Source organism: Acomys minous (genome assembly GCF_964271855.1).
Source record: "Acomys minous genome assembly, chromosome: 13".
Taxonomy (NCBI): Eukaryota; Metazoa; Chordata; class Mammalia; order Rodentia; family Muridae; genus Acomys; species Acomys minous.
Window position 1 is genome coordinate 8,357,550 of NC_140495.1, and position 24,134 is coordinate 8,381,683.

Genomic DNA, 24,134 nt, shown 5'->3' on the forward strand with positions numbered 1-24,134 from the left:
TTCAAGTTTCAAATGTTTTTTCACTTGCAATAAAACTCCTTAAAGAAAAAAAAAACAGAAATGACTTTCACATTGGCAAAGGGAGTCCCCTCTGATATAAACAGATGGCTGGGAAAGATCACCCACATGCTGAACACAGATCTTGAGGAGGCATTTCTAAGAATGAAGGGGCACTTCTCAGCCTGGGCCACTTCCCACAGGATCCTTATTTAACCCACAAGAAGCATATCGTTATGCCTCTGGCCAAGAGGGGCTCAGCTGCCTTGTCCCGCTTGCCTCACAGTCATCCAGACTAGCTCCCAACTCTCCCTCATGTTCCAAAAGCAGCTTGAGCAAGTCACCCCAGTGAGCTAGTGTTCAGAGGCCAGCCCTTACCAACATCCTCCCACAGAAGAAGCCCTGCTAGAGCATACTAAGCATTTGAGGTAATGTGTGACACACATCTGCTCTACTTGCCCAGTGAGTGGAAATTCTGAGATGACTTAAAGATGACTTAAACCCCAGACTCAGTTAAAGAGAGAGAGAGAGAGAGAGAGAGAGAGAGAGAGAGAGAGAGAGAGAGAGAGAGGGGTCCAGTTTTAAAATATAATGCAAATGAGAGTATAAAAGATCATTTTTCTCTAAGTAATAAGATTATATAATGCCTCAATCAAACCCACAAAACTACTAGAGAAGAAATACCAGTTTTTGTTTTCTTTTCTTTTAATCTGAGTCTATTTATCTTTCATTTCAAGGTCATGGTCATTTCTTGGGGATCATCAACTCTTAGCCCAAGACATCAAGAAATGAGCAAAAAACAAAGCTTCTCAAAACTTGAATTCTCAGATTTCTGAAAAACAGGGAAACTCACAGATTTGTCCTTGACAAGTAGAGCGGAGCACTGGATTCCAGCCATCAGCATCTTGTGTGGGTTCCAGGCCACCGAGTCAGCCCTGCAGTGTCAAAGAAAGCCATAGATCAGAGAGGGGTTTGGCTAGTCTCTGTAGGGAGAAGGAAACTAGTAATAAGGTCTCCTGTATAAGTTACCAACCCATGGGATGTGTGTGTGCGTGTGTGTGTGTGCGCGCGCGTGCGTGCGTGCGTGCGTGCGTGTGTGTGTGTGTGTGTGTGTGTGTGTGTGTGTGTGTGTGTGTACAGGTTGAATTTGAGCATCATTTCTCAGGAAGCCATCCACCTTCTGTTTTTTGAGGCAGAGTCTCTTGTTGGCCTGGAGCGTGCTCATTAGCCCAGGGTGGCAGAGCACTGAGTCCCTGGGAACAGCCTATGCCCGCCTCTCCAGCACTGAGATTATAGGTGTGTGCTACCTACCACTCATGGAAACTTTTCATGTGGATCCTGGGTGATGAACTCAGGTCCTTTTGTAAGTAGCTTTTCCACTGAGTTGTCTCCCCAGCACTGCTCTAAATGCCACTCAGAGGGAGACATTGCAACAATTGGGTGTTTTTTTTCCCTAAATAAAAGTGAACTGCAAAACAGGAAACTAAATTTACCTGTGGATGCCATGCAGGAGCTGGCGGTGCTTTCTTGATACCAAAGCTGAGCCACCCCAAGAGGCCTGTTGAGATATTTATATACCCAAAACAAAGTTACTTCAGTGTCATTTGCCTACCTGTGAACTGCCATAGCAACCCCACATGTGTCATTTGGTACTTCATTTGATATCATGTTTACTGATTTGAACTCTGAGGAGTTTGATCAGGCATTGTAATCAGGCAATCAGAACCCCAGTATAGTAGATGGGTCCCCATTGACTCATGGATAAGAAATCACGCATCATAAAGAAATTGGTATATTAATAGCCAGTTGAGGTTTGTGTGGACCAAAAGAGGCTAAAAAGATGCAGCCCGTGCCCTATGGATACTTTGGATCTAGAACAGATGGCATCTTCATATGGTTGCTCACATATTGTACTGTGAGTCATGAACCAAAGGCTCTATGCAGCGAATGGGGGAAATTGTCGGCAAAGTGGCAAGGAGGTCAACGGGGGTGGGGTGGGTAGATGTGCATCCTTTATGAAGAATTAGACATTTTTGGGTAAATGGTTCTCAGAAATATTGGCAAAGAAACTGTAGGAGAAATTGTGAGTTTCAGTCTATAGGACAATGGAGAGAGAGAGAGAGAGAGAGAGAGAGAGAGAGAGAGAGAGAGAGAGAGAGAGAAGAAGAAGGAGGAGGAGGAGGAGGAGGAGGAGGAGGAGGAGGAGGAGGAGGAGGAGAAACTGAGACTCCTCGAGGGCACCTGACCTTGACCCCTGCTGAATTTTCTGAGAGTCCCAAGAAATTCCACAGACTCCTCTGAAGGATGGAGGTACAACTATCTCAACTTCTGCAGGAAGACTAAGGTTCAGACGTGCTAGGTAGATCGTCTGGGGTACCATGGGTAATTAACATCAGACTGAGGCTCCTAAACCCATTCTCTTTACCTGGCACCACTGTGGTTTAGTTGAAGTAACTATTTGGCCAAGTAAGAGAGCATAACATGGGGCGCTAAGAGGGGAAGGGAATGCTTCAGGCAACAGTTGAGTTCAGGAGGTACCTAGCCGGCAGACGCCATCTTCTTTTAGTAATAAGTTTAAAGGTAGATAGATGCTGTGATGTGTTTTTAAAAAGCAGCGGGATTGTGTGCAAGCTGGAGGTAGGAGAGGAAGGAGACACTCTCACAGCACGTGGAGTACTGCCGAAGCTTTGCAGCCACGCTAGCGCAGCACCAGCCGCCCTGTGGCCTCAACTCCCTTCCAAGAGTAACTGTTCCATTCAGGGCAGGGGCGAGGGCGAGGGCGAGGGCCGTGAGTCCTGCAGCATACACTCAAGGATGAACTTATGCCAGGATCAGACTCCTGAGCAGCCCTAAGAGTGAACATATCTTCAGGGATTAATAAACTGGAGTTGTCACTTACTGTCCTTCCTATGTCCCCCTTCTCTGTACTGCCACACTCCACAGGCCACACAAAGACTGGACTTGACCCGGGTTGGAAGCAAGCAGGACATACTGGTCACACCCACTTTCCCTCTCATGCAGTTAACCAGCTCCATACCCTAAATTTGCACTCTCCTTGGACCCTTGCACAACCCCTGACACTTCTTGACCCCCAAATAAAAACCTCCCAATCCTACTGAGCGAGACTTACACTTAAAAATGACAAGAATTCATTTGACTTACAAAGTCACTGGGCAGGATAGGGAAGATCCATAAACAAATTTATTTCTCAATAGATTAAAAGGAGAAAAAAAATTAATGCTGATACCAGGGTCCTGCTTCTATTTAGTTCTAGCCTTCATACAATCTAACCTAAGCCTAGAGTGTTCCAGCCTCTGGGACTTACTGCTTAATGAGCTCACCCTTTCTTGTTCTTTCTGAGCTCTGGGCTGGCTGCTTCAACTCAGCTGTTCTGGCTCAAGCTCCTCTCCCAGCTGATTTATTCAATCTGGCTTCTCTCTTGGCCTCTGAATTGCTCTGCTTGGCCTCAAGCTAACTCCAGCAATTTGCTCTAACCTTCTGGCTCCTTCACGTTCTCTGGCTCATTCTGTCTTCACCTGTGTCTAGCTTGTTCACGCATTCAACCTCTCTCTGTAAAACTCTCCCGGTAAAACTTCTCTGTCTCTGTCTCTGTCTCTGTCTCTGTCTCTGTCTCTGTCTCTGTCTCTGTCTCTCTCTCTCTCTCTCTCTCTCTCTCTCTCTCTCTCTCTCTCTCCCTCCCTCCCTCCCTCCCCCCTCCCTCCCTATCTCTATCTCTTTCTCTCTGAATTGGCCCTTCAGTAGCTTCCCTTTCCTCTCTCTTCTCCTGAAAGTTGGGCGTATCCTAGTCTTCAAATCTTTCTCTGATTCATCACCTTTTCTGCCACTCAATTAAACATCACTTTCAAACATGAGTGTTTTCTTCTACAAACTAACCTTTCTATCATTGTTTGGGATTAAAAGCATGTACCCCCATGCCTGGACCTAAGCTTTTCTTTACCTGAAATTTGCTCAATACCAAGCTGGCCTTGAACTCAGATCTGCTTGCCTCTGTCTCATGGATTAAAGGTGTGTCTGTATTCCAGCTGGATCACATAGACCTAAAAGGCCTTTGGATGTGATTCCTTGCCAGAACAGCCATGTTCTAAATTTAAGTTCCTCTCCATCCATGGAAGTTGAAGCAACTAGCGGGAGAGAAAGGAACTGGGAAAGGCTTTAATTCCCTTAGAAATACGTAAGAAGTTAAAGCAACTGCTGTGACTTTGTCAAGATCTGACATTTAACATGAATGGACTATGTGCAGTATATGAGGTTTCCTAAAGATAATTTGTATTCTATTGTAATCAAACTTCTCAATGGATTAGATAACAGCCACAATAAAGGACGAATAAACACTGCCTCGGGATTAGGATGTTTTCATTTCTTTAACTCAGATTTCTTTCATCTAGTCACAGAGGCTTTAGCCAAATTTGATGTAATATTTTAATCCTATTACATAATAGCACATGTGCCAGATGCATCCTATGTGCAAATACGACAAGTTGCTGTAGCTTAATGAAGTATTTACTTCAAATTTTAACCTTTAGTTTAAAAAAGAGGGTTTTTGGTTAATATCTATAAATTAAAATTCTGTCTAAAGCCACATAAATCTCTTTAGATCATTTCCAATTTCAAAGCTGCTAAAGCTATAAAACATCTAACCCCTTTCGATGTTTCTTTTATGAGAGTGGAATATTTAAGGAGAATGCTAGTGCGTTCAATTGTTTCTCTTTATTCCCATGGTTAACAAAAGTGCTCACTTCACATTATCTTTTAGGACATTAAGTATTGCCACACTTCTAAGGCGATAAAAATCAATACTGTGTGAGTTAAAAAGTGAGCAGATAAGAATATTCACGCTCTGTTTAACGGAAGTCCCAAATAATCACCTGAAGCGGTGCTATTGGCGTGTTAATCACGCCTACAATGCCAATGAGCCTGTGTCTGGCTCACCCCACATTACCATCTCCTTAGTGAAAACCTTAAAGGACTCAAGTGCTCTCTCTACATCCTTCTACAGACAATTGACTTCGGGAGAATAAAATGCTCCAAACTATAAAATTATATGTGTCCTTAATGCTTGGTGATCTTCCATTCAGTGAATGATTCCATATTTCTTCTGATCAGGACCATCTTGGCCACACTGAAGCCTAGTGAGCATGCTCAACCATCCCTTTTCTAAGGTCTGTTCAAACCCACAAGCGCCTGGCTTCATGTACAAGAAAAGAAAAGAAAAAGGAGGGGGGAAGGGGGCAGAGGAGGCAGGGAGGGGAAGAGGGAAGGGAATAAAAGTGAGAGAAGAGCCAGGCAGGTTGGCACACGCCAGTAATCCCAGCACTCAGGGAGGGGGAGGCACGCAGATCTCTGAGTTTGAATCCAGCTGTTCTACAAAGCGAGTCTAGGGCAGCCAGGACTACACAGAAAAACCCTGTCTTGAAAAACCAAGAATAAGAGGAAGGAGAAGGAGGAAGAGGAGGAGGAAGAGGAGGAGGAGGAGGGGGAGGAAGAAAGAAAGAAAAGTGAGAGGAGGGAAAAGAAGGGAGGGGAGGGAAGAGGAGGAGGGAGGAAGTGAGAGGAGGAAGAGGAGAGGAGAAGGAAGAGGATGAAGGGAGGGAAGGGGATGAGAGACAGAGAAGGAAGGGGATGAAAGAAAGAAAGGGGAAAGGAGGGAAGGGTAGGGAGGGAGGAGTAAAATAAAACATGTCGAGCACACTGAGCTGGCTGAATTCAACTCTCGAACCCCGAATAAGCAGACCTGTAATAAAAGTTACCTTTAGCTTAAAGCAAAATGTATTGCGAACAACGCCAGGACTTATGAGATGAATTAGAAAAAAAAATCCAACCCTTTAAGTTGGAAAATTATGAAGAACATAAATTATATCACTCTCCCTCAAATAATTATCTATTATGGATCCAGCTAGAACCTGCTTTAATTAAGTCGTGTAATTGTGTAATGCAGGATACTTTTTTTCTCTTTTCTTTTGCATTTTCTCACTGATTGGAATCATATAATTTTAGAGCTGGAAGATGCAGACTCTATCAGAATCTCATCTCTCCTGCATCTGAAGCAACTGCAAACGCTGGGGATGAACATAGTGAAGAAGATGATGCAGGTTAGAAACAAAGCCACAACTCCTGCCTTCGACATCAGTGTTTCCCTAACACTGGGCTGCTTTGCTGATTCTGGGGAACCAAAAAAAAAATGTTGGTTCCTGGAAAAGGAGAAGGCCCCAGGGAACCCAGAGGACAAACTTAAAGCAGATGTGTGGTCTCAGAATCTTCTGGAAGCCTTAAGGAAAATGCATGCTCATAACTGAAAGTGGAAGCTTCACCAGGCATGGTGGTGCAAGCCCGTGATCCCAGCACTCGGGAGGCGGAGGCACACAGATCAATGTGAGTTCAAGGCCAGCCTGGCCTACAAAGTAGTCCAGGATAGCCAAGGCTACACAGAGAAACCCTGTTTGTAAAAACAACAAAACAAAACAAACAAACAAAGTGGAGGCTTCTGGATTCTGGATTCTGAGAGTGTGAGAAGCCGGGAGAGGTGCAGACGCAGATGAACTTACATCCACGTGGAGCCAGAGGCCATGCCTCTCACAGACCTCAGCAATCTCATCCAGGGGGTCGAAGGCGCCCAGCACGGTGGTACCAGAGGTGGCACAGACAAGAAATGGCACTGCCCCCTGTGGAGAGGAGCCAATCACAAAGAGAACTGTCACCATCATTGTGAAATCTGCCCCGTTGTAAGCTGGTAAACACAGGGTTATGCATCCCGAACAAACAGGGCCTCTTTTGGAGGTCATAGATGTGGCCTCTGGTCATTATATAAACAGGTTGAGCACCCTGATAAAAGGCTATAATCTGGTCCTCATTGGTCCAGATCAATGGCTGGAGTTAAGATTATGGTTTCAGATACTGTCTGTTGTATTCTGCCTGTCGGGTTCATGTTCTGGCAATGGCCGAGGTCCAAAGCAGATAACCATACTGGTAATGACAGAAAGGTCATTCTGTAGTTTTTCTGGATAGTTCTTGAGGAAACATCTTGGGCCTGCCTTGCCCCCTCTCACCAAAACAAATAGAGGCAGGACTGGGAAGCAAAAATCTGGCCCCGGGGTGAAGCATGCAGGCCTGCCTTGTTTATCTAAGTAAATACAGCTGCCAGTCAAAGACACAGGCCAAAATGTGAACAGAGAGAAGGAGGAAATGTCACAGGGAAGGGTGGTCCATGTTGGATAGCCAAGGATGGATTCACTACATGCGATGGGGAAGAGCACCTGGCTCATCCCTGTCTTGGTACCTTCCACACACAGCTGATGCCTGCTAAATTGAGCAGACGTTAGTGACCCATGGATGAAGAAAGGGAGATCATGTACAACACAGAGATGAAAAATAACTACAAGCAAGTTAGCCAGCCACGGTGTGCACACCTGAAGACTCATGCTGATTAGGCAAAGGAGGAAAAGGGAGGGATGCTTCCTAACTCATCAATGCTAGCACGATGACAGAGGTGTGTTACTTACAGGGACAATCTAGAGACAACTGAAGGACTGTTGGTAGCTATGAGTGCCAAGGTTTTAGAACATTTGAGGAGTAAGACACTCTTGTCCATTTAATTGTCTCTGAAAACTGGCTCTCATTAAGCATTAGCGCTGATTTCCCCTTAGTTTTACGGTGAGGTTCGTTGTGACTGCAATGGATTCTGATCTCCTTCCATGCCATAGGCACCTGTGTTTGTGCCAAACTTATTCAATTAACTGACCTTTTGATAGAAAGATGTTATGTCTCAATGGAAAGCGGGGCAGAGCAAGACCACTGGGTCCCGCATGCCCAGGAGTCAGAGAGACAGCACAGAATGAATCCACTGGCCATCTGGGGAGAGAGCTGTGGCACACAGGGCTGGGCCTACCCTAACCCTTTCAGATCCAGGCCAGCAGGTGACAGAGCCCCCCCCCCACCCACTGGGGGACCATGAGAGTGGCAAATTCTTCCCTGTGCTCAACCACAACTGATTAAGTCTTTATCATGTCAAGTGACCTAAACAGAACGAGAACGGAGTCGCATCAATCAATCGTTCAAAGCAACAGACAAAAAGGTCATTTTCTAAAACTGTTTAAGGTGTCTTTAATGGTGGGGGCCCGTCCCCTAAGCTATATGATGTCTGACAATCAAGAGAAAATGTGCTTGTAAGATGCTAGAAGACTCTAATGAGTTCTCTTCACCTATTAAATCACATCTTCTTAATTGGCCCAGAAATCACCTGTTTATGGGTGCATTTAGCCCTCCTTACTATTTCCTTCCTCATTTCTTCCTGTTAACTACAAAGTTCAATGAAACAGTATCGATTGATCGCACACTGCCTGTGAGCTGTATTCCATTAAAAAAAAAGAAAACAAGACCTTTGTCACTTCAAACACTCATGTTCAAAACTACCTTGGAAATATTCAGTGGTTCTGCTTGCTGGGCTGGCCAATAGCTACTTCGGTGGTGCCCTGCTGCTTGGACTGTCTTTGTGATGGCATCAAGCAAAGGTCACTGCCTAAAAGATGTTTTCATGGGTTGTCGTGGCTCTGAGAGTTCAACCCCAGCACGAAAACCCATGCTGATGGCTGAAAGAAACACTGAAAAGCCGACAAACAGGTCTACACCACCGAGGTCCACAAACCCTCTCATTGTGTGTTATTGTCTCCAAATGGATGCCAGGTTGGTTACTGGTGAATCCATCCCCGTGTAGGCACTGACTTCAAAGAAAACTGGGCAGAAACACCAGTGTGTCCCAATGCCTCCTATTCAATGTGTCTGAAGCAATTTTCACTTTTCACAAACCTCTGTTCTCAGGTTCTCAACTTCAAAATTATGTCAGTTTCCTACACTTGGAGTATCAAAGCAAACCAAGAGTTGAAGAAAAAAACCTAATGACTGCAATGGAATCAAACCAACCTGTGCTAGAAATATAAATAGCTAATGACATTAAACACACAGGAGGCTGCCCTTGGGGCAGGGATGGAAAATGATCTCAGAATATTGAGAATTAGTAAATCCGGCAAGACAAGAAGATGTTTTCCTTCTTGCCTGGGAAAACCATTTCCTTAGGGAAACTAATTACTGATGACGAAGCATTTCTGCTTGTCGACAAGTGAAGGAGGAGGAGGAGAGTGAACCCCAAAGTCACTAAAAGCTGGCTGACAGGGCTGCTGGATCTGTGAGGTGAGAGTAAGGCGGGGTGGAGGGGCCTTTATACTGGATGAGTGGACCCAGCAATAGTGAGCTCCTTTGATCAATGGCATCACAGAAGGAGACGGGGTATATCTCCTCAAGGAAGGACTAAACATTAAAAAAAAGGGACAAGAAATTCTATTTGAACCTCACAGAGGTCTGAGCACCATATTCCATGAGACACAAGCACAGACGGTGGCAGAGCGGAGGGAGGAGTCTCTGGAGCCTTGATGTGAGTTAAAACCCAGGACACAGTGCTTCCCCCAAATCAATTCAGTTCAGGGCACAAAAGTTAAGAAGCTGTGGGAGCTGTGGGTTAGCAAAAAAGTCATCAGACCTACCAACCACATAAAGCGCAGCAACCTTATCTAAATTCCTCCTTAAATATGCCAGCTATTATTGTAAAAGGAAAGGGAAATTTTTAATATAGACTGAACATCTGATTATATTAAGAAACGATTGCCTTTAAATATAATCGCAGAACCAGTTTTAAAAGTAGGAGTGCAGATAGACTCAACTCTTTATGGATCGGTGGAACCATGCTAGGAGTTTGCCTCAGAATGTGGAGCTGTGAAAAGGGCTGAGGTGGCTGTGGAAGAGAAAGCCAATCGAGTTCTGGGTGGTAAGAGGCACGATACACCTCCACCATAAATGGTGAGGCCATGCACAATGACAGATTTTACAGAACAGACACAGATGGAGGGAGGGAGGGAGAGAGGGAGGGAGGGAAGGAGGGAATAAGGAAAGAAGGGATGGGGGAAAGAAAGGGGACAAGTGGGAAGGAGATGGAAGGTTTGAGAAAGAGGAAGGAAAGGAAAAGAACTAGGACCCTCGCAAGCAGAACGCTCGGACCTGCCACCATGGAGTACGCCTAGGACCATGGAGGCTCTTCTCAATAGGAAATCGAGTAGGGAAAGAAGAAAGTAAATCTAAAAGGAAGTACTTGTGGTTCGTGGCAAGAAAAACAAAACAAATGAATAAAATGGAGGGTGGCAAAATAAATAAATAAATAAATAAATAAATAAATAAATAAATAAATAAAATAATAAAATGAAGGGTTTGAGAATCTGACAGTTATTTTGGGGAAATTTACCCCAAAGTGAGAATGTGCCAACGCGAACCCCGAGACGATGTCTACACAGACATTAAGATGTAAATTAAAAAGATATGTGAAGGTTTGAGGACACACATCTGAAGACAAGACGTCTACAATAATAACAGATTTTTAAACATGAACTCCAAGCCAGCAAGATGGCTCAGACCATAAAGGCACCTGCTACCAACCCAGAAAATCCAAGTTTTATCACCAGAACCCACAGGGTAGAAGGAGAGAACCTTCTCGTAAAAGTTGTCCTCTGGCCTCCCTAGGTGAACATGGCACAATCCACTCCCCACACCCCACCAAATAAATAAAATGTAATTTTAAAAAAATTAAGTATAGATTCTGGACCAAATATAGTAATTTAGCATACCCCAGGGTAAAGTAATTTTACAAAATTTGAAAAGATGGATTACAACAATAGAAACATATTATTATGGATTAAAATAATGAGCTCATCCATCTTTAAATGCAAACGCCTGTGAGAACAGACCGTTTGCATAAAGCACCTGTTTAAAGCGAGTCTGCAGGTCCATTAGCAGTGGAGGAAGGGGAGGGTCAGACGGGAGGAAAGAGTAGAAAGACAGCATAGGTGCGCCAAACAGTTTGGGTCCAAGAAGTAATCTGGGGCAAACGCAGCCAGCCACGTTTTCAGAGTCCTGTGTCAAGGCCAGCCTTGCAGGGTCACAGGAGGTAAGCACGGTCAGGCCGGGCTTTCTCCAGCAGCAAACACACCAGCACTATCTAGTCAAGCAGCTCGGGAAGACAAAACATTTGCACAGCCCAAGAGATACCTCACGTGAGGACAGGGAGACATAGAGGCCACCTACCATAACACCAATGTTTACACACTCTCGCCCGCCAGGAATAGAATGGCCGAGAACGCACAGGGGCACCAAGGAGTAGACCTTATATAAGGGCAGCTACCAAGTTTCCCTGTTTTAACCGTGACGCACTCTCTTCTCTCATCGACTCCTAGAACAGAACTGGTGACCTGTGTTCTCTCTGCTAGTCTCTGCCTCACAGGCAGGTACCCACCGCACTCCCATCTCTCCTGTGCCTCATTCTCACCTCTTGTCTCGCCTGCCAGATTCCTTTCTCCAGCTCCTCGGGGATCATTTTCCCTCTGAGGGGTACAGAGTTAAGAGATTCAGTTAGCTCAGTTCTTAACAGGCAAAGAAAGTGCTATTAGACAGCGGGATTTCTCCCCTCCGCCCACGCACGTACGCACGCACGCACGCACGCGGGTCCTGCTCTCGTCCCTCCACCCATGAGGCTCCTGCCCCTGCCCCTGCCCCTGTCCCTCCACCTACGAGGCTCCTGCCCCTGTCCCTCCACCCACGAGGCTCCTGCCCCTGCCCCTGTTACCTTTCATCCGTTTCCACAAAGTACACGTTCTGGGTGCCAATCCCAAGGAAGGAGGCCGCTTTCTTCATGGAGTAATGACACTGAATTAAAAGTGTTGGGCGGGGGGGAGGGGACGGGGCAGAGAAGAATTCAGATTGGAACATGCACTATTTACTCTCTAAACCGCTGCGTGTCTTTATAGCTCAGCGCAGTCTTTGGACCACGATCACACAGAAGAAGAAAGAAACTGGTAATTGAACTGAGCAGCTCACTGAATGACAGAGGCCATCGACTTTGGGGTCAGAGAGAGCAGCATTCTTGGAACCTTGAATAAGTAATGGCCCCTTGAAGAGTAGGTTTGCCAACCCAGAAAGCATTGTCTCAAAGAAGCCTATGCCACCATCAGTTCCTCACAGAAAGAAATGGGCTAACACGTAAACCCCGCCTAACGCACGCAGCGAGCTGGTCACTGGAGGCTCTTGGCATTTTGTAAGAAAATTTAAAAAGTCTCTCTTGACAGAACTATTATGGATGAGTTAAGGTAAGCTTAGAACCTAGTCCACTGCTGACCCAAAACCCTCTGAGGAGAGGCAAGAAGCCATCTCAAAGATGACGAGAAAAGGGTTCAATTATTTCTTAGAAAAAAAAAATGATGGGTTATAAACAGAGACCAGACACTTGACTAATTTTATAGTATCAAAAGCAAGGCTGAAATTAGACCTTTAGGGATATGGCTAGTATCACACGAAACAAAGTCACATTGATAGGTGACGGCATGAGTGAGGGCAGTAGTTGGCTCTGGCAGGTGGAGCCTTTTGTTGACAATCACTGGCAAGGCTAGAAGCTGCTGGGCTCCCAGCCTCAGCACTCAAAACCCGGAACATAATTAGCACCCAAACACTGAAGATGCTATTCGTTGTGCATGAAAGGGGACAGGTGGTCAATTCATTCTTTTTCATGACAGAGAAACAAAGGCGATAAAGAACATTATTGTACCAAAAAAGTGACTTTAATTTGTAGGGATGAATGCACTAAAAGAATAGTCAGGCCTTCACACTTAGCTTGATATATTTCCTCAAATGTGGTAATATTTTTCTTCCTTTTGCCAAATGGGAAGTTCTTTTTTTTTTTTTAAACCCTGTAAAAATAAAATGCAGAAGGAGTCGCACCACCAGGAAAAATGAGACCATCCTAAATAATTAATTTCCAAATATCAAGCAGGACACATCCCAAATGCCCGCAGGATGCATTTATTTCAGGGTGTCACAGAACATATGCATATCGGAGGGCAATAATGTACATAAAAGATGTAATTAATGTCTACCAGCTACACAGCCTGTGCTGGCTGGGGGTAGCATTCCTGCCACAACTAAGGTGACACAGCCAAGGTGAATTATTTCTCACCAGAGATGTTGGCTCTGCCAGCTGAGCACCTATTGATTTCCTAATGACAAATGCTAGCCTGCCTCCAGTGATGTCTGACCATAAGGACAATCACAGCCCTTTCTCTCCCCATGAGAAACAGCACACTGTCTCCAACCAATGCTCTGCTGAACAAAAGTCTAGACTCAGAATCAGAATGCTCATGGAATTAATACCCAGGACATCAGGGACAGCGACAACCCAGTTTTACCCTCAAATGTAGAGGAACAGATTTATTTCATAATGTCTGCCAATGGAAAGCCAGACTCCTGAGAGCTTCAGAGAAGAAGGGCCATGAAGGTGGAAACAAGACAGGGGGACGCTTCAGATATGAGGGGGAAGGAAAAAAAAACCTAGAGGTCTGGACCTGCGAAGTAATAACTGCATTTCGAAGTAGACACCGGTTGTTCCCATCACTGGCCAAAGATGAATTGGGCATTCTAAAAACTCCAGCCTCCCCATAGCTTCTGTGAATCTACAGAAGGTGTAACCACACCAGTGGGAACCAGTTTCCGTGAAGATGGAGCAGCAGCGAGTGAGCGCCGACGTGAAAGTAAGCCCCAAGCTGATGTTTCACTTTCTGTTTCTTGCAAGAATGCTTTTTTCCATGACCTTGGATGTTCTCCCTGTGACCCTGGCTTTCAGGATGAATTGCTGATTTTACCCTGGGGTGCGCTGCATCCAGAACACACTAGATGTGGCAGGGAGAGCAGAATTTCTCAGTGTTGCCCTTTCAGGGAGGGAAAACAGAGATACTAGACAGATTTGTTCAAGATCACAAAACTAGTCCCATTCTGAAGATGCCAGGGTCAACCCAGGTGGGTGGCCTTCACCTTCACGCTCTACACATCTTAAAGGACACTTGGTTTCCTGTTGGGAAGACCTGGGATCCATCCCATTCCAGCTCATGGGGTGCTGTGTAGCAATTTTCTCTGAATTAAAACATTATGGCAAGGCTCAGGAATGAAGAAAAACATACAAGACTCAGGGAGCTCCTGAAACTTAGGGGGACTCACAGGGTCCTTCTCCACAGTTATAAGAGCACTGACAATTGCCAGAAGAAACTCCTCAGCTAGCTGAGTCATCTGCAAACCAGACAGCCAACTCCACAGATTCAGGTTGCATGAGTCCCATCCATGCTGGACTTGTCTTCTCAGATGCTACAGATTTGGGGGCATCCGTGATGCCAGATGTAACACCCTACCCACCACCCACAGTCCTTTTCATAACCCCAGTAAGCTCACTGTTTCACCAGCTGGATTTATGTGGTACTGTTTCTTTGTGGTGTCATACATGTCCTATCTGGGGTAAATAGATGTTTGTGTATTCCTCAGGCAAAGCAGCACGTCAAGGAAGGTCCGTGGTGCAAGGTTGAAGGAGGACCAGGCTCGAGGCAAGCATCCTAGGCCTCTCACTTCACTCCCTACTGCCAGCCTAGGAGGAACTGGTTCCAGGTCATTGCCTGGGAGTTAAGGTTTCTTTTTGACCCTCATCTTGTGGTGCCACACAATGATCTCTCTCTCTGCTCATAAACCTCTAAAACCCATGATCACTTCGCACTCAAGACACTCGTAGCAAAGGACTAACCAAACCACAAATATAAAACTTTATTACATCTCTCAAAATGTCTCCTTTTCTTTGGTCTCCTCTCAGCACTGAAAAGGCTGCCATAGATCCAGTGAGAGTGAGGGAGTCTACAGTGCCGATCTTGCTGCCCAGAGCGAGAGGCAATTACAGTCTACACTGGGCGTCCGCGTAAACACCTTCATTGCTAGATACATGCATTTCATATTCAAACGCGCAAAGTAAGAATGCAGGGTTGTGAGGCAGTGTGAAAACAGAAAACAAAACAATACCTGATAGAACCATGGAGGGACTGTGGGTCACTGGGTGCCCACTAACTAAACTCCTAAACACAAACAAGGGCACACAGCCAATGACTACCTTATACCTTGAGAATTTTACAAAGCACAACATTGAGTAATTCTGGTTTTTTTTTTCTTCTTAAACTAAATAGTGGTTTGAGTTGTCATGATAAGCGACAAGGTGGTCATCAAAATGGACAAAATGATGCAGATGCCAGGAGACAGCAGGGAAAGGAAGAAACTGCAGGTAGTATCAGGGTGCGAGGTGGGATTTATGAATATGTACTCAAGGCAACAATGTGCTCCCAGAGATGGGATTTACAGCCTGTTCTTTGGGTTTCTGAACCCAATGTGTGCTGATGTGTTGGCCTGCCATGCCTCCGGCAGACTAGAAAGACCACTTAGCTCTGGCTTCACTACAACTTGAGGATCTGGTGTCTTCTCCTTCCCTTCACCTGGCCATCCCCGCCATCATCTTCACTCTCACCCTCCACCAATCTTCCTCCACTTTCTGGGGGCACATCTTCCAGAAAAAGACTCTAGCAAAGATGTGTTAAACCAAGTGAAGATGGAAAGTGCAAATAGGCATAAGAGAAAGGGCGGCGGCAGGATTTCATCGGCCTGCTGCCCAGGAGATAAAACAGCACCATATCTCTGATGACTTGGCTCCCTAAGTCTGAAATAGACTTGGGCTGCAACAGAGAGAGGGAAACCCTAGCCCATAATAATCCCAGGTAAGCAAGTATTTTCACAGTTCCAAACATCCTGCCTCACCTACAGAAGGCACAGCTTAGGAAGGACCACAGTGCCTCAGGTAGGATTCTTACCATGTGTGTTTGTGCCCTGTCTTGTCTGACCTTGGAAGTTAAGCAAAGCCAGACCTGGTTAGGACTTGCATGGGAGCTCACTTCAAGCTTTTGACAGAATAGTTGGCCTGAGATTGAACAGAAGATTCCACTAGAAACACACAGGGGGAGGGGGAGAAGAGTCTCTTTTGATAAGACTGCCCTTAAGTTGGATTGTCCATTTATACCCATCTCACTGGGGCTGGCTCTTTCTTCCCTCCTGAGAATGGCTATTTCTTTTTCTTCTAATATGAGGCTGTTTCCCCTTTGCAGGCAATAACACATCTAGTCTTTGAAACCATCTATTCTTTGGCACTCACTGTGTGGCTAGTGGATTGCTTTCATGAGTCCATTGCTCGAGGACCCTTGACTCCAGACACTTTGCGAGGAGACCTTGTGTAAGCTCGCTTGGTCAGCATCAGATTCTCCTTCTTCCATATCTTGGATCTGGGTCTGAGATGTGTCTTGCTTTGTCACAAAAAGTGAGTCCAGATTAACAATGTGCCAGCTCTGGTCTAGCATCCAGTGGCTAGTGTGTTCCACGTTATCTCAGGGCGGGCCTGCATTGTCTGCTGGAGTGCACTGTGCACGGGACACACAGGGTAGAGAGGGGTCACTGGGACAACCCAGCTGGACCACCAGCCACTCCTGCCCAGGCAGGTAAAAGATCCCAGCCAAGAATGGTCCCTACTTTCAGGTACTCAGCTTAGAACTGGTCATGTGGCTGCAGCTTCAGGCTGCTAGGTTTGGGGATAATTTGAGACAGGAGCCAACTGATGTGCTGTCTTACAAATTAGGAAAGCAAAACACAAAGGTGGCCTAGCTCAACATCAGTGTACTCATCCACACACTCACCTTATACAGCAGCAGAGAATTCAATAAGATGTAGGAACTCTGGTGACACCAAATTGTGTGTGTGTGTGTGTGTGTGTCTGTATGTGTGCCTATTTGTGTGCATTTGTATGTGTCACTGTATGTTTTTCTGTGTGTGTGATTGGGATTTTCGTGTTTGTGTGTGTGTGAGAGAGAGAGAGAGAGAGAGGGAGAGGGAGAGGGAGAGGGAGAGAGAGAGAGAGAGAGAGAGAGAGAGAGAGAGAGAGAGAGAGAGAGAGAGAGAGAGAGATCAATGGTTACTGAATACCTGTGCCTTCCTCTCTACCTTGAAAAAAAAGGATAAAAAGCCCTTACATTACTCAACCAAAGCAACACTGCAAGGAATAGTGACTAGAAAGCATATTTGACATCAGTCATGATCTGAGTTGTAAGAAAACAAGATGCTGGAAGGAAAGAGTCACAGAAAGAAGCTAGCACTTCCAAATGAAATGTACTCTGTGTTTGTGTGTGTGCACACATGCGCGTGCGTGCGCACATGCACGCATACATACATACTTACACTTTCTGAGTCCATTTACTGTTGTGCACATGTATATGTGTTTAGCACTCACTTCTGAGGACCAGATGAACCACCAGGAGCTTGGAGCTTGTCGTTGGAGCCCGACTCTCCCTCTCTTAGAAGCTAACCACCTGAAGCTTTTTATCTAGGGGTGGGTCTTGCCAGGTTTTCCCCATGCACACTGGCATGTCATATGATGCTGCCATGGTGCAGGTCTGGTTTGGGCAACCATAGTGGTGAGATTTAATGGGCACAGCTCCCTGTTCTACGTAGAAGCCACCATCTTACAGGAGACATCCTGATCCTCTGGGTTTACAATCTTCCCATCCTCTCTCCCATGACATCCCCTGAGTCTCAGGTGAAAGGGCTGTTTTGTAGATGTGTATTCATTAAGTATGGGCACCCATGGTCAGACTATAAATTTTAAATGAAATTGATGTACCAAAACTGAGTGTCCAGGGGTCACCAAACCAGAACAATATGATTTACATTTGAAATAAAATAATAATCATATATAGGCACATTGATCACACATTGGTAGGATAAAAAAAAATCACAACAGGAATCCTCAGGCGAATGAATTCTGTTAACTAGCACATTCTCAGGAGGAAAAATGTGTCTAACATCAAGAATAATGCTTTACCTCTGCCGACGTGAAAAGGATTAATCTTGGCAAACCAGACAGGCCTTTCTCCTTGATATCAGGGCAATGTCTGTATCTAGCTAAATTCATTGCACACATATTGGACACTGAGCCACCTGCAAAGACGAAATTTAAATGTCACATTTACAGCAACAAGTCCTAACACCCAAAGAACCAAATAGTCTGGGAAGCATTGAACAGCCAGGACTACTCATGACTACCAACAGCAAATACCCCAAAGGTCCCATTTATACTCCCCCAAAGGTCTACAATTTCAGAACTTTTTTTTTCTTTTTTGGTTTTCATTTTTTTGATACAGGGTTTCTCTGTTATCTTGGCTGTCCTGAACTTGCTTTGTAGACCAGGCTGGCCTCAAACTCACAGTGATCTGCCTGCCTCTGCCTCCCAAGTGCTGGGATTAAAGGCATGTGCCACCTTCCCTTTTGGTTTAGGACTTGGAGATCCAAAGTTGTGTAGTTTATAACACCCTATCTGTCACCTCTTTGGTGACCCTGAACTGGAAACATGTGCTCATCTCCAGCCCTAGAAAACCACTGTAGAGTAAACCAAGATGGCTTGAAAATCTTCTGAAGAAACCTTGCCTTAAAAACATAGAGGACTTAACAGGCCTTCTCTAAGCTCCCAGCAGCTGAGGAAGTCCCTTGTGTTAGATAAATGAGTCCTAAATTGTAGACATCTCTTTTGTTAAGTATGCATATCATGACTTAGCATTTATGCAAATTTCAAGCACACTATGAAAAGGTGTCAGCTCCATGGTAGCCAACTTTTTGGTCACGTGCATGCCTTCAAGGAGAGGTTCCTCAACTGAACAGATGTGTAGATGCTCCAAGTGGAAGGGTGATGGAGGTCACCAGTGGTACTCACCTGGGTTAAATATTCCATCCCCTTCTTTCCAGCCAACACATTCAATCATTTTCTTCAGAACCGCCTCTTCCACTAACAGAAACACTGGGGACACCTCATACGTATAACTAGACAGATATAAAAAACACTTCACTTCTATGACTAGAGTCAAGACATCCCTCTGGGGGTCCCGAGAAGTGCACAGAGAGTTCCATGAAACCCAATGGCTGCCAAGTGGAGGGAGTCTCTGTAGAACTCTCCTTGAGACTAGAGAAGTCTCCATTGGTGAGACTGCTAGACATAGTTAAATGTCCATAGTTGGTGGCATTAGGCAAGCCACTTCAGGGACCTTCAATTCCACCAGGGAGAAGAGGGCAGGGCATCAACTGTGTGTCAGCCATGGTAAGTGGCCATTCCTCTGTTTGGATATATGGTATGTTGGTTGTTGAAACTAAAGAGAAACCATTGTCTTGGTAGCCACGTTTTTCTAGGACTTTACTACAAGTACACTGTCTCCACATGGACACTCTGCATCCCAAACATGGAGTTCTTCTGCCAACTTAGCCATATCTGCACAGGTAAGGGTTGTTCTATAAATAGCTCTCATTGTGTGGTGGTCTTACTGCCGAGGTCCTGTTCTGGTTTCCTGCTCTAGACATGGGTACCATCGTTAGACAATCTTGCTATGGTGGCCTTCTTAGGATGACCTCAGCTGAAGGAGCTACCTTAAGGCCACACCCCTCCCTGTGGGATCTACCCTTGGTATCTGATCCTTGTAGAGCTTTCTTTGGGCTCACTGACCATGTAAGAGTCTGACTTGCATCTGTGAGCCTCTCCACCTGCTCTTCTCTCATTCCACCAAGAGTAGCTCCCCAGCTCCAGAGTAGTACCCCAAACTCTGTCAGCTATAGTGCCTGGATAGGTAATGTTTAAGTCTTCTCTCTCCAGGAAACTAAGAGTGACTAAATATCTCCAACCTCCTTTACAGTTAGGTGGCTACATTAAATGGTCTCTGAATAAATGTAGCAGATGTGTTTGAGTTTCTAGTTGTAGAATATTTTGATACAATTATCTTAACATCTAGAGGATGACAGCTCTAGATGGGGAGTGGGGGAGGCAAAAGAACCAAATACCTACTATGTAATATCTGCCTGTGTGCCAAGTACTCTACAGGAATTGGATTCTTTTAAATATTAGACAGGCTAAATTTTCGACCATGGTGTGAAACCAGTTTATACACACAGAAAGTGTGAAATGCTGTATATGTTTATGGGGATTTGAAATACAGATAACATAGTCAATTTTTGTAAGCCAATTACTAAGAATTAGCTCAACTCTACATTGGGAACATACATGCAGATGGAGGAGAGGGTGCACACACAGGGTGGGCATGTGTGAGTAGATGGATGGTGCAGTAGGGCCTCTGACACATCACAGGCCTCTAAACATGCCAGGACAACACAAGTAAGGAGTTCTAAGACTCTAAGAGGAGAGATCTGAAGAGGAGAACTTGGCTGTCCTCTCTGACTATCTGCTACTGATTCTTCCACCCCTGGAACCCAGCACCTATGGGTGTCCTCATGGAGCACTATGATGGCTGCCCTCATGGAGCACTTTCATGATTGCCTTCATGGAGCACTGTCATGGCTGCCTTCATGGAGCACTGTGATGGCTGCCCTCATGGAGCACTATGATGGCTGCCCTCATGGAGCACTCTCATGGCTGCCCTCAGGGAGCACTCTCATGGCTGCCCTCAGGGAGCACTCTCATGGCTGCCCTCAGGGAGCACTCTCATGGCTGCCCTCATGAAGCACTGCCATGGCTGCCTTCATGGAGCACTGTCATGACTGCCTTCATGGAGGCACTGTCATGGCTGCCTTCATGGGGCACTGTCATGCCCATGAGTCACCTGTGACATCTGTGGTGCTAATTCAGATACTGTCAGTCTTCACCTTGGGTTAGCTACTCAACAACACACTGTCTTGGACACACCCTCATCCCTGCTTTCCATACCTATACTCTTGGCTTTCCCCCCCTCACTTCCTCCATCATAGCTAATTCTCTCCCTCTTGACCCATTAGAGGCACAAGTCTTAATCTTGAAGACCTGAGTCCTGCTGTCCCCTCACTCTCTCCTCTGCCCACATGACTGTGATCTTCTACCTTCCTTGGCTGCTCACTAAACCCATTAAATCCATACAGTAAGTGTATTTCAATAGTCTGCTTGGACCCAGGGGTCCTCAGGTTAGCTCCAATGAGTAGTCAGTGTGGGGAACAGCTAGCTTGGGGAATCTCATCCATCCCCACTATTAAAGAAGTCTTCTCCTGGTCTCTTTCATATTTACACCTCCTAAAATCCGTATCAGAATTCCAGCCCAAGAGATATCTCAGTTTGGTTGACTATCTCAAAGTCATTCAAATTCTAAGGCCCACAACTGGAGTGGGGATTTTGATATTGCCTCATCCACTACACAGTGGAAGACTGGTATTCTCCTACAGTGTTTTGTACCATCCAATAGCACAGCCATGGACCCAGCCACAAAGGGTGGAAACCCAGGCTAAGAAACCTCTCTCTAAGCCTCATTTCCAAGATCCCACACTTTACACATTATCTTCTAAGTGTGTGTGCATGTGTGTATGTATGTCTTTGTGTGTGCACATGCTTGAGAAGGCCAAAGGTGGTTTGGGGGACAGGGTCTCTCACACAGGTCTGGGCTTGCCAGTTTGACTATGCTGGTTGGGCATCAAGTGCAAAGGACTCACCTCCCTCCACCTTCTCAGTGTGTGTGCTACCACCAGGTCCTCATGCTTGTCTACAGAGCACTGCAATGGCGGGGCTGTGCTTTCACACTTTATTGTCTAAGTCCTTTCCCCCACTCTTTCCATTTCCACTTTAATCAAAGACCAAGCTGCTACCATCTCTCACTTGGCAAAGGAAATATCCTCTTTATTTGTTCCATCTAGTCTACTCTGATTGTGTGCACATGTGTGTGTACATTTGTGTGTGTGCACGCATGCGCACATGTATTATGATGGGCACATGACGATCAGAGGACAATCTTCCCCTATTGCCCTATCCTTCTGTGTCATTTGAGGGAGCCCAGCTTAGCCCAGACTGCCTGGCCCATGAGTTTCTGAAGATTGTCTTGTCTCTGTCTCCTCTTTCCCACAGATCTCCTGGGTTATGGACACTTGGATTATTGTGTCTGGCTTTTACATGAGTTCAGGGATTCTGAACTCAGGTTCTCAAGCTTAGAGACTAAGCCACCTCCTCCAGAAAAATGTTTTTAGAAAACAAATGTCACCAAATAACATTGAATTTCAAGGGTTTCCAATGTAGGTGGAGTAGTTCGTACGTATGTTTCGCAGGCTCAACAAGTCTGCTTCTCCCACTCTCTTGGTCTTGTCACTCTGTTGCCTAGACCCACCCTGACCTTTCCACAGACTGACATGCCGCCTCCCACCACAGGACTTTTGTACACACTGCTCCCGTCACCCAGAACTTGTCCCTCTCAGTTTTGCCTAGTTAACTCTTACCTATCTGTCCCTTAGGCATCTGTCTCTGTGACCTTTTCTCAGAGAAGACTTTCCTGGGCCAACTAGGAATTAACTGTTCCATTTATGTTTATAGTGTAACACACCTGTCTCTCAAGTATGAGTTTGGATTTTATCTTCACTCACATTAAAGCCATTTTAGTAAGTAAATTCTTTTACCGGATTTTATAATTTCTAAAGACAGGACCAAAGGGGTGTGTGTGTGTGTGTGTGTGTGTGTGTGTGTGTGTGTGTGTGTGTGTGTGTGTACACATGCATGTGTGTGTTTGTATAAAGCAGAGGACAGCCTTGGGCACAGTTCCTCAGGAGCTATCCATTTGTTATTTTAGGCAGCTCTCTCACTGGCCTAGAGGTCACAAGCACCAGGGAGCCTCCTGTCTCTGCCTCACAGAGCTGGGGTTACATGAGTGTGCCAGCTTTATACTTGGACTCTATTCATTATACTCAGGTCCTCATGCATGTGATGCAAGCAGTTTCCCAACTCACCCACCTCCTCAGCATGTTTTTATCCAGCCTCTAATATGTAGCACAGACATGGCTTTTCATTCAGGAGTTAGAAGAGAGTAAGTAGATTAAGCGGGTTTCTCCTCTGTTTGATTGACAGGTATGTTTGACATCATCTCAAAGCTTCACCTAGCAAAAACACCTCCTCCAGTGCAGCCTGGAGCCCTAAAACTATGACATTTCTAAGGGTTAGCTTTGCAAGACAAATCATTACAGTGCAATGCATGAAACAAAGCTCATGAGTTAACACCTGTCTCTAACCTATGGTCACATGGTACTTACACGCTTGGATTCAGTGCCTCTGTTATAATCCGGGCTGCTAAGGAGTAGTAGTCAAGGCCAGCATACAGCTGGTTGAAAAATCTTGGATGGTCTGGAAAAGGAAAATGAAGTATTCACTTACAGAGCAATGGGGGCACCAGTGGGTCCTTCAGACTGGGCGAGCAGCTAGACACACGAAGGTCAGCCCAGTGTGACCCCACTTGAAGAACACCTAGAATCCATGCAGACATCAATAGAATAGAGGTAAGGATTTGGTACAACTAGGAAGGGCTTTCTAACTAGGCAGGGGCACAAGGCGCCTCCAAGTTCTAGAAACGGTCTGAGCCTACTCTGGGCCATAAGCTAAGTGAGACATATTCCTATACCTTATTATATGTAATTATATTTCAATATAAAAATATTTAGCACATATACAAGGTAAACTCTTGAAGCTCCTTTTCTCTCTCTCTCTCTCTGTGTGTGTGTGTGTGTGTGTGTGTGTGTGTGTGTGTGTATGAGGCTTAAGAGGGAGTCTCACTGTCCACTCAGCTAGACCAGATAGCCAGTGGGGCTATGTGATCTACCTGTCTCTGTCTTCCCAGAGCTGGATATACAGGTGTGTGAAGCCTCATCTGGCTTGTTGTTGTTGTTGTTATTATTATGATTATTATGATTATGATTATGATTATTATCCTCTCATATATTATATCCCAACCACAATTTCTCCTCCCTTTCTTCTCTTTCCATAAGATACACATCTCCCTCTGCCTCCTCTTAGATAAAAGCAGGCCTCCCAGGGAAATCAACCAAATATGGCACAACAAGCTACAATAAGACAGGACGCATCCCATCACGTGAAGGCCAGACAAGGCATCCCAGTAGAAGAAAAAGGGTCCCCTAAGTAGGCAAAAGAGTCAGGGACAGCCCCTGCTCCCACTGTTTGGGGTTTCCACAAGAACATCAAGCTACTCAGCCACAACATAGATGCAGAGGACCTAGGTCAGACCTCTACAGGCTCCCTGGTCTCTGTGAGTTCCCATGAGTCTCAAGATGCTCACCTGGCTTTCTAATGTGGGATCCACAGGCTAGAATTCTGGTCCTAATTCTTGCAGGGCAGGCATGTTATCAGA

The 24,134-nt window shown here is 45.5% G+C and overlaps 1 protein-coding gene across 1 annotated transcript in view; it reads right to left on the reverse strand.

Moving 5' to 3' along the window:
* GADL1 (glutamate decarboxylase like 1) overlaps nucleotides 1–24,134 on the reverse strand; it is a 172,169-nt gene that overhangs the window by 109,504 nt on the left and 38,531 nt on the right. The window contains exons 4-11 of the mRNA XM_084751879.1: nucleotides 23,026–23,116; nucleotides 18,707–18,813; nucleotides 17,822–17,937; nucleotides 11,675–11,754; nucleotides 11,378–11,432; nucleotides 6,561–6,677; nucleotides 1,491–1,555; nucleotides 851–932 (exon numbers count right to left, since the gene is read on the reverse strand). Coding sequence (XP_084608005.1) covers nucleotides 851–932; nucleotides 1,491–1,555; nucleotides 6,561–6,677; nucleotides 11,378–11,432; nucleotides 11,675–11,754; nucleotides 17,822–17,937; nucleotides 18,707–18,813; nucleotides 23,026–23,116 — 713 coding nt within the window. The remainder of the gene's footprint in view (nucleotides 1–850; nucleotides 933–1,490; nucleotides 1,556–6,560; nucleotides 6,678–11,377; nucleotides 11,433–11,674; nucleotides 11,755–17,821; nucleotides 17,938–18,706; nucleotides 18,814–23,025; nucleotides 23,117–24,134) is intronic.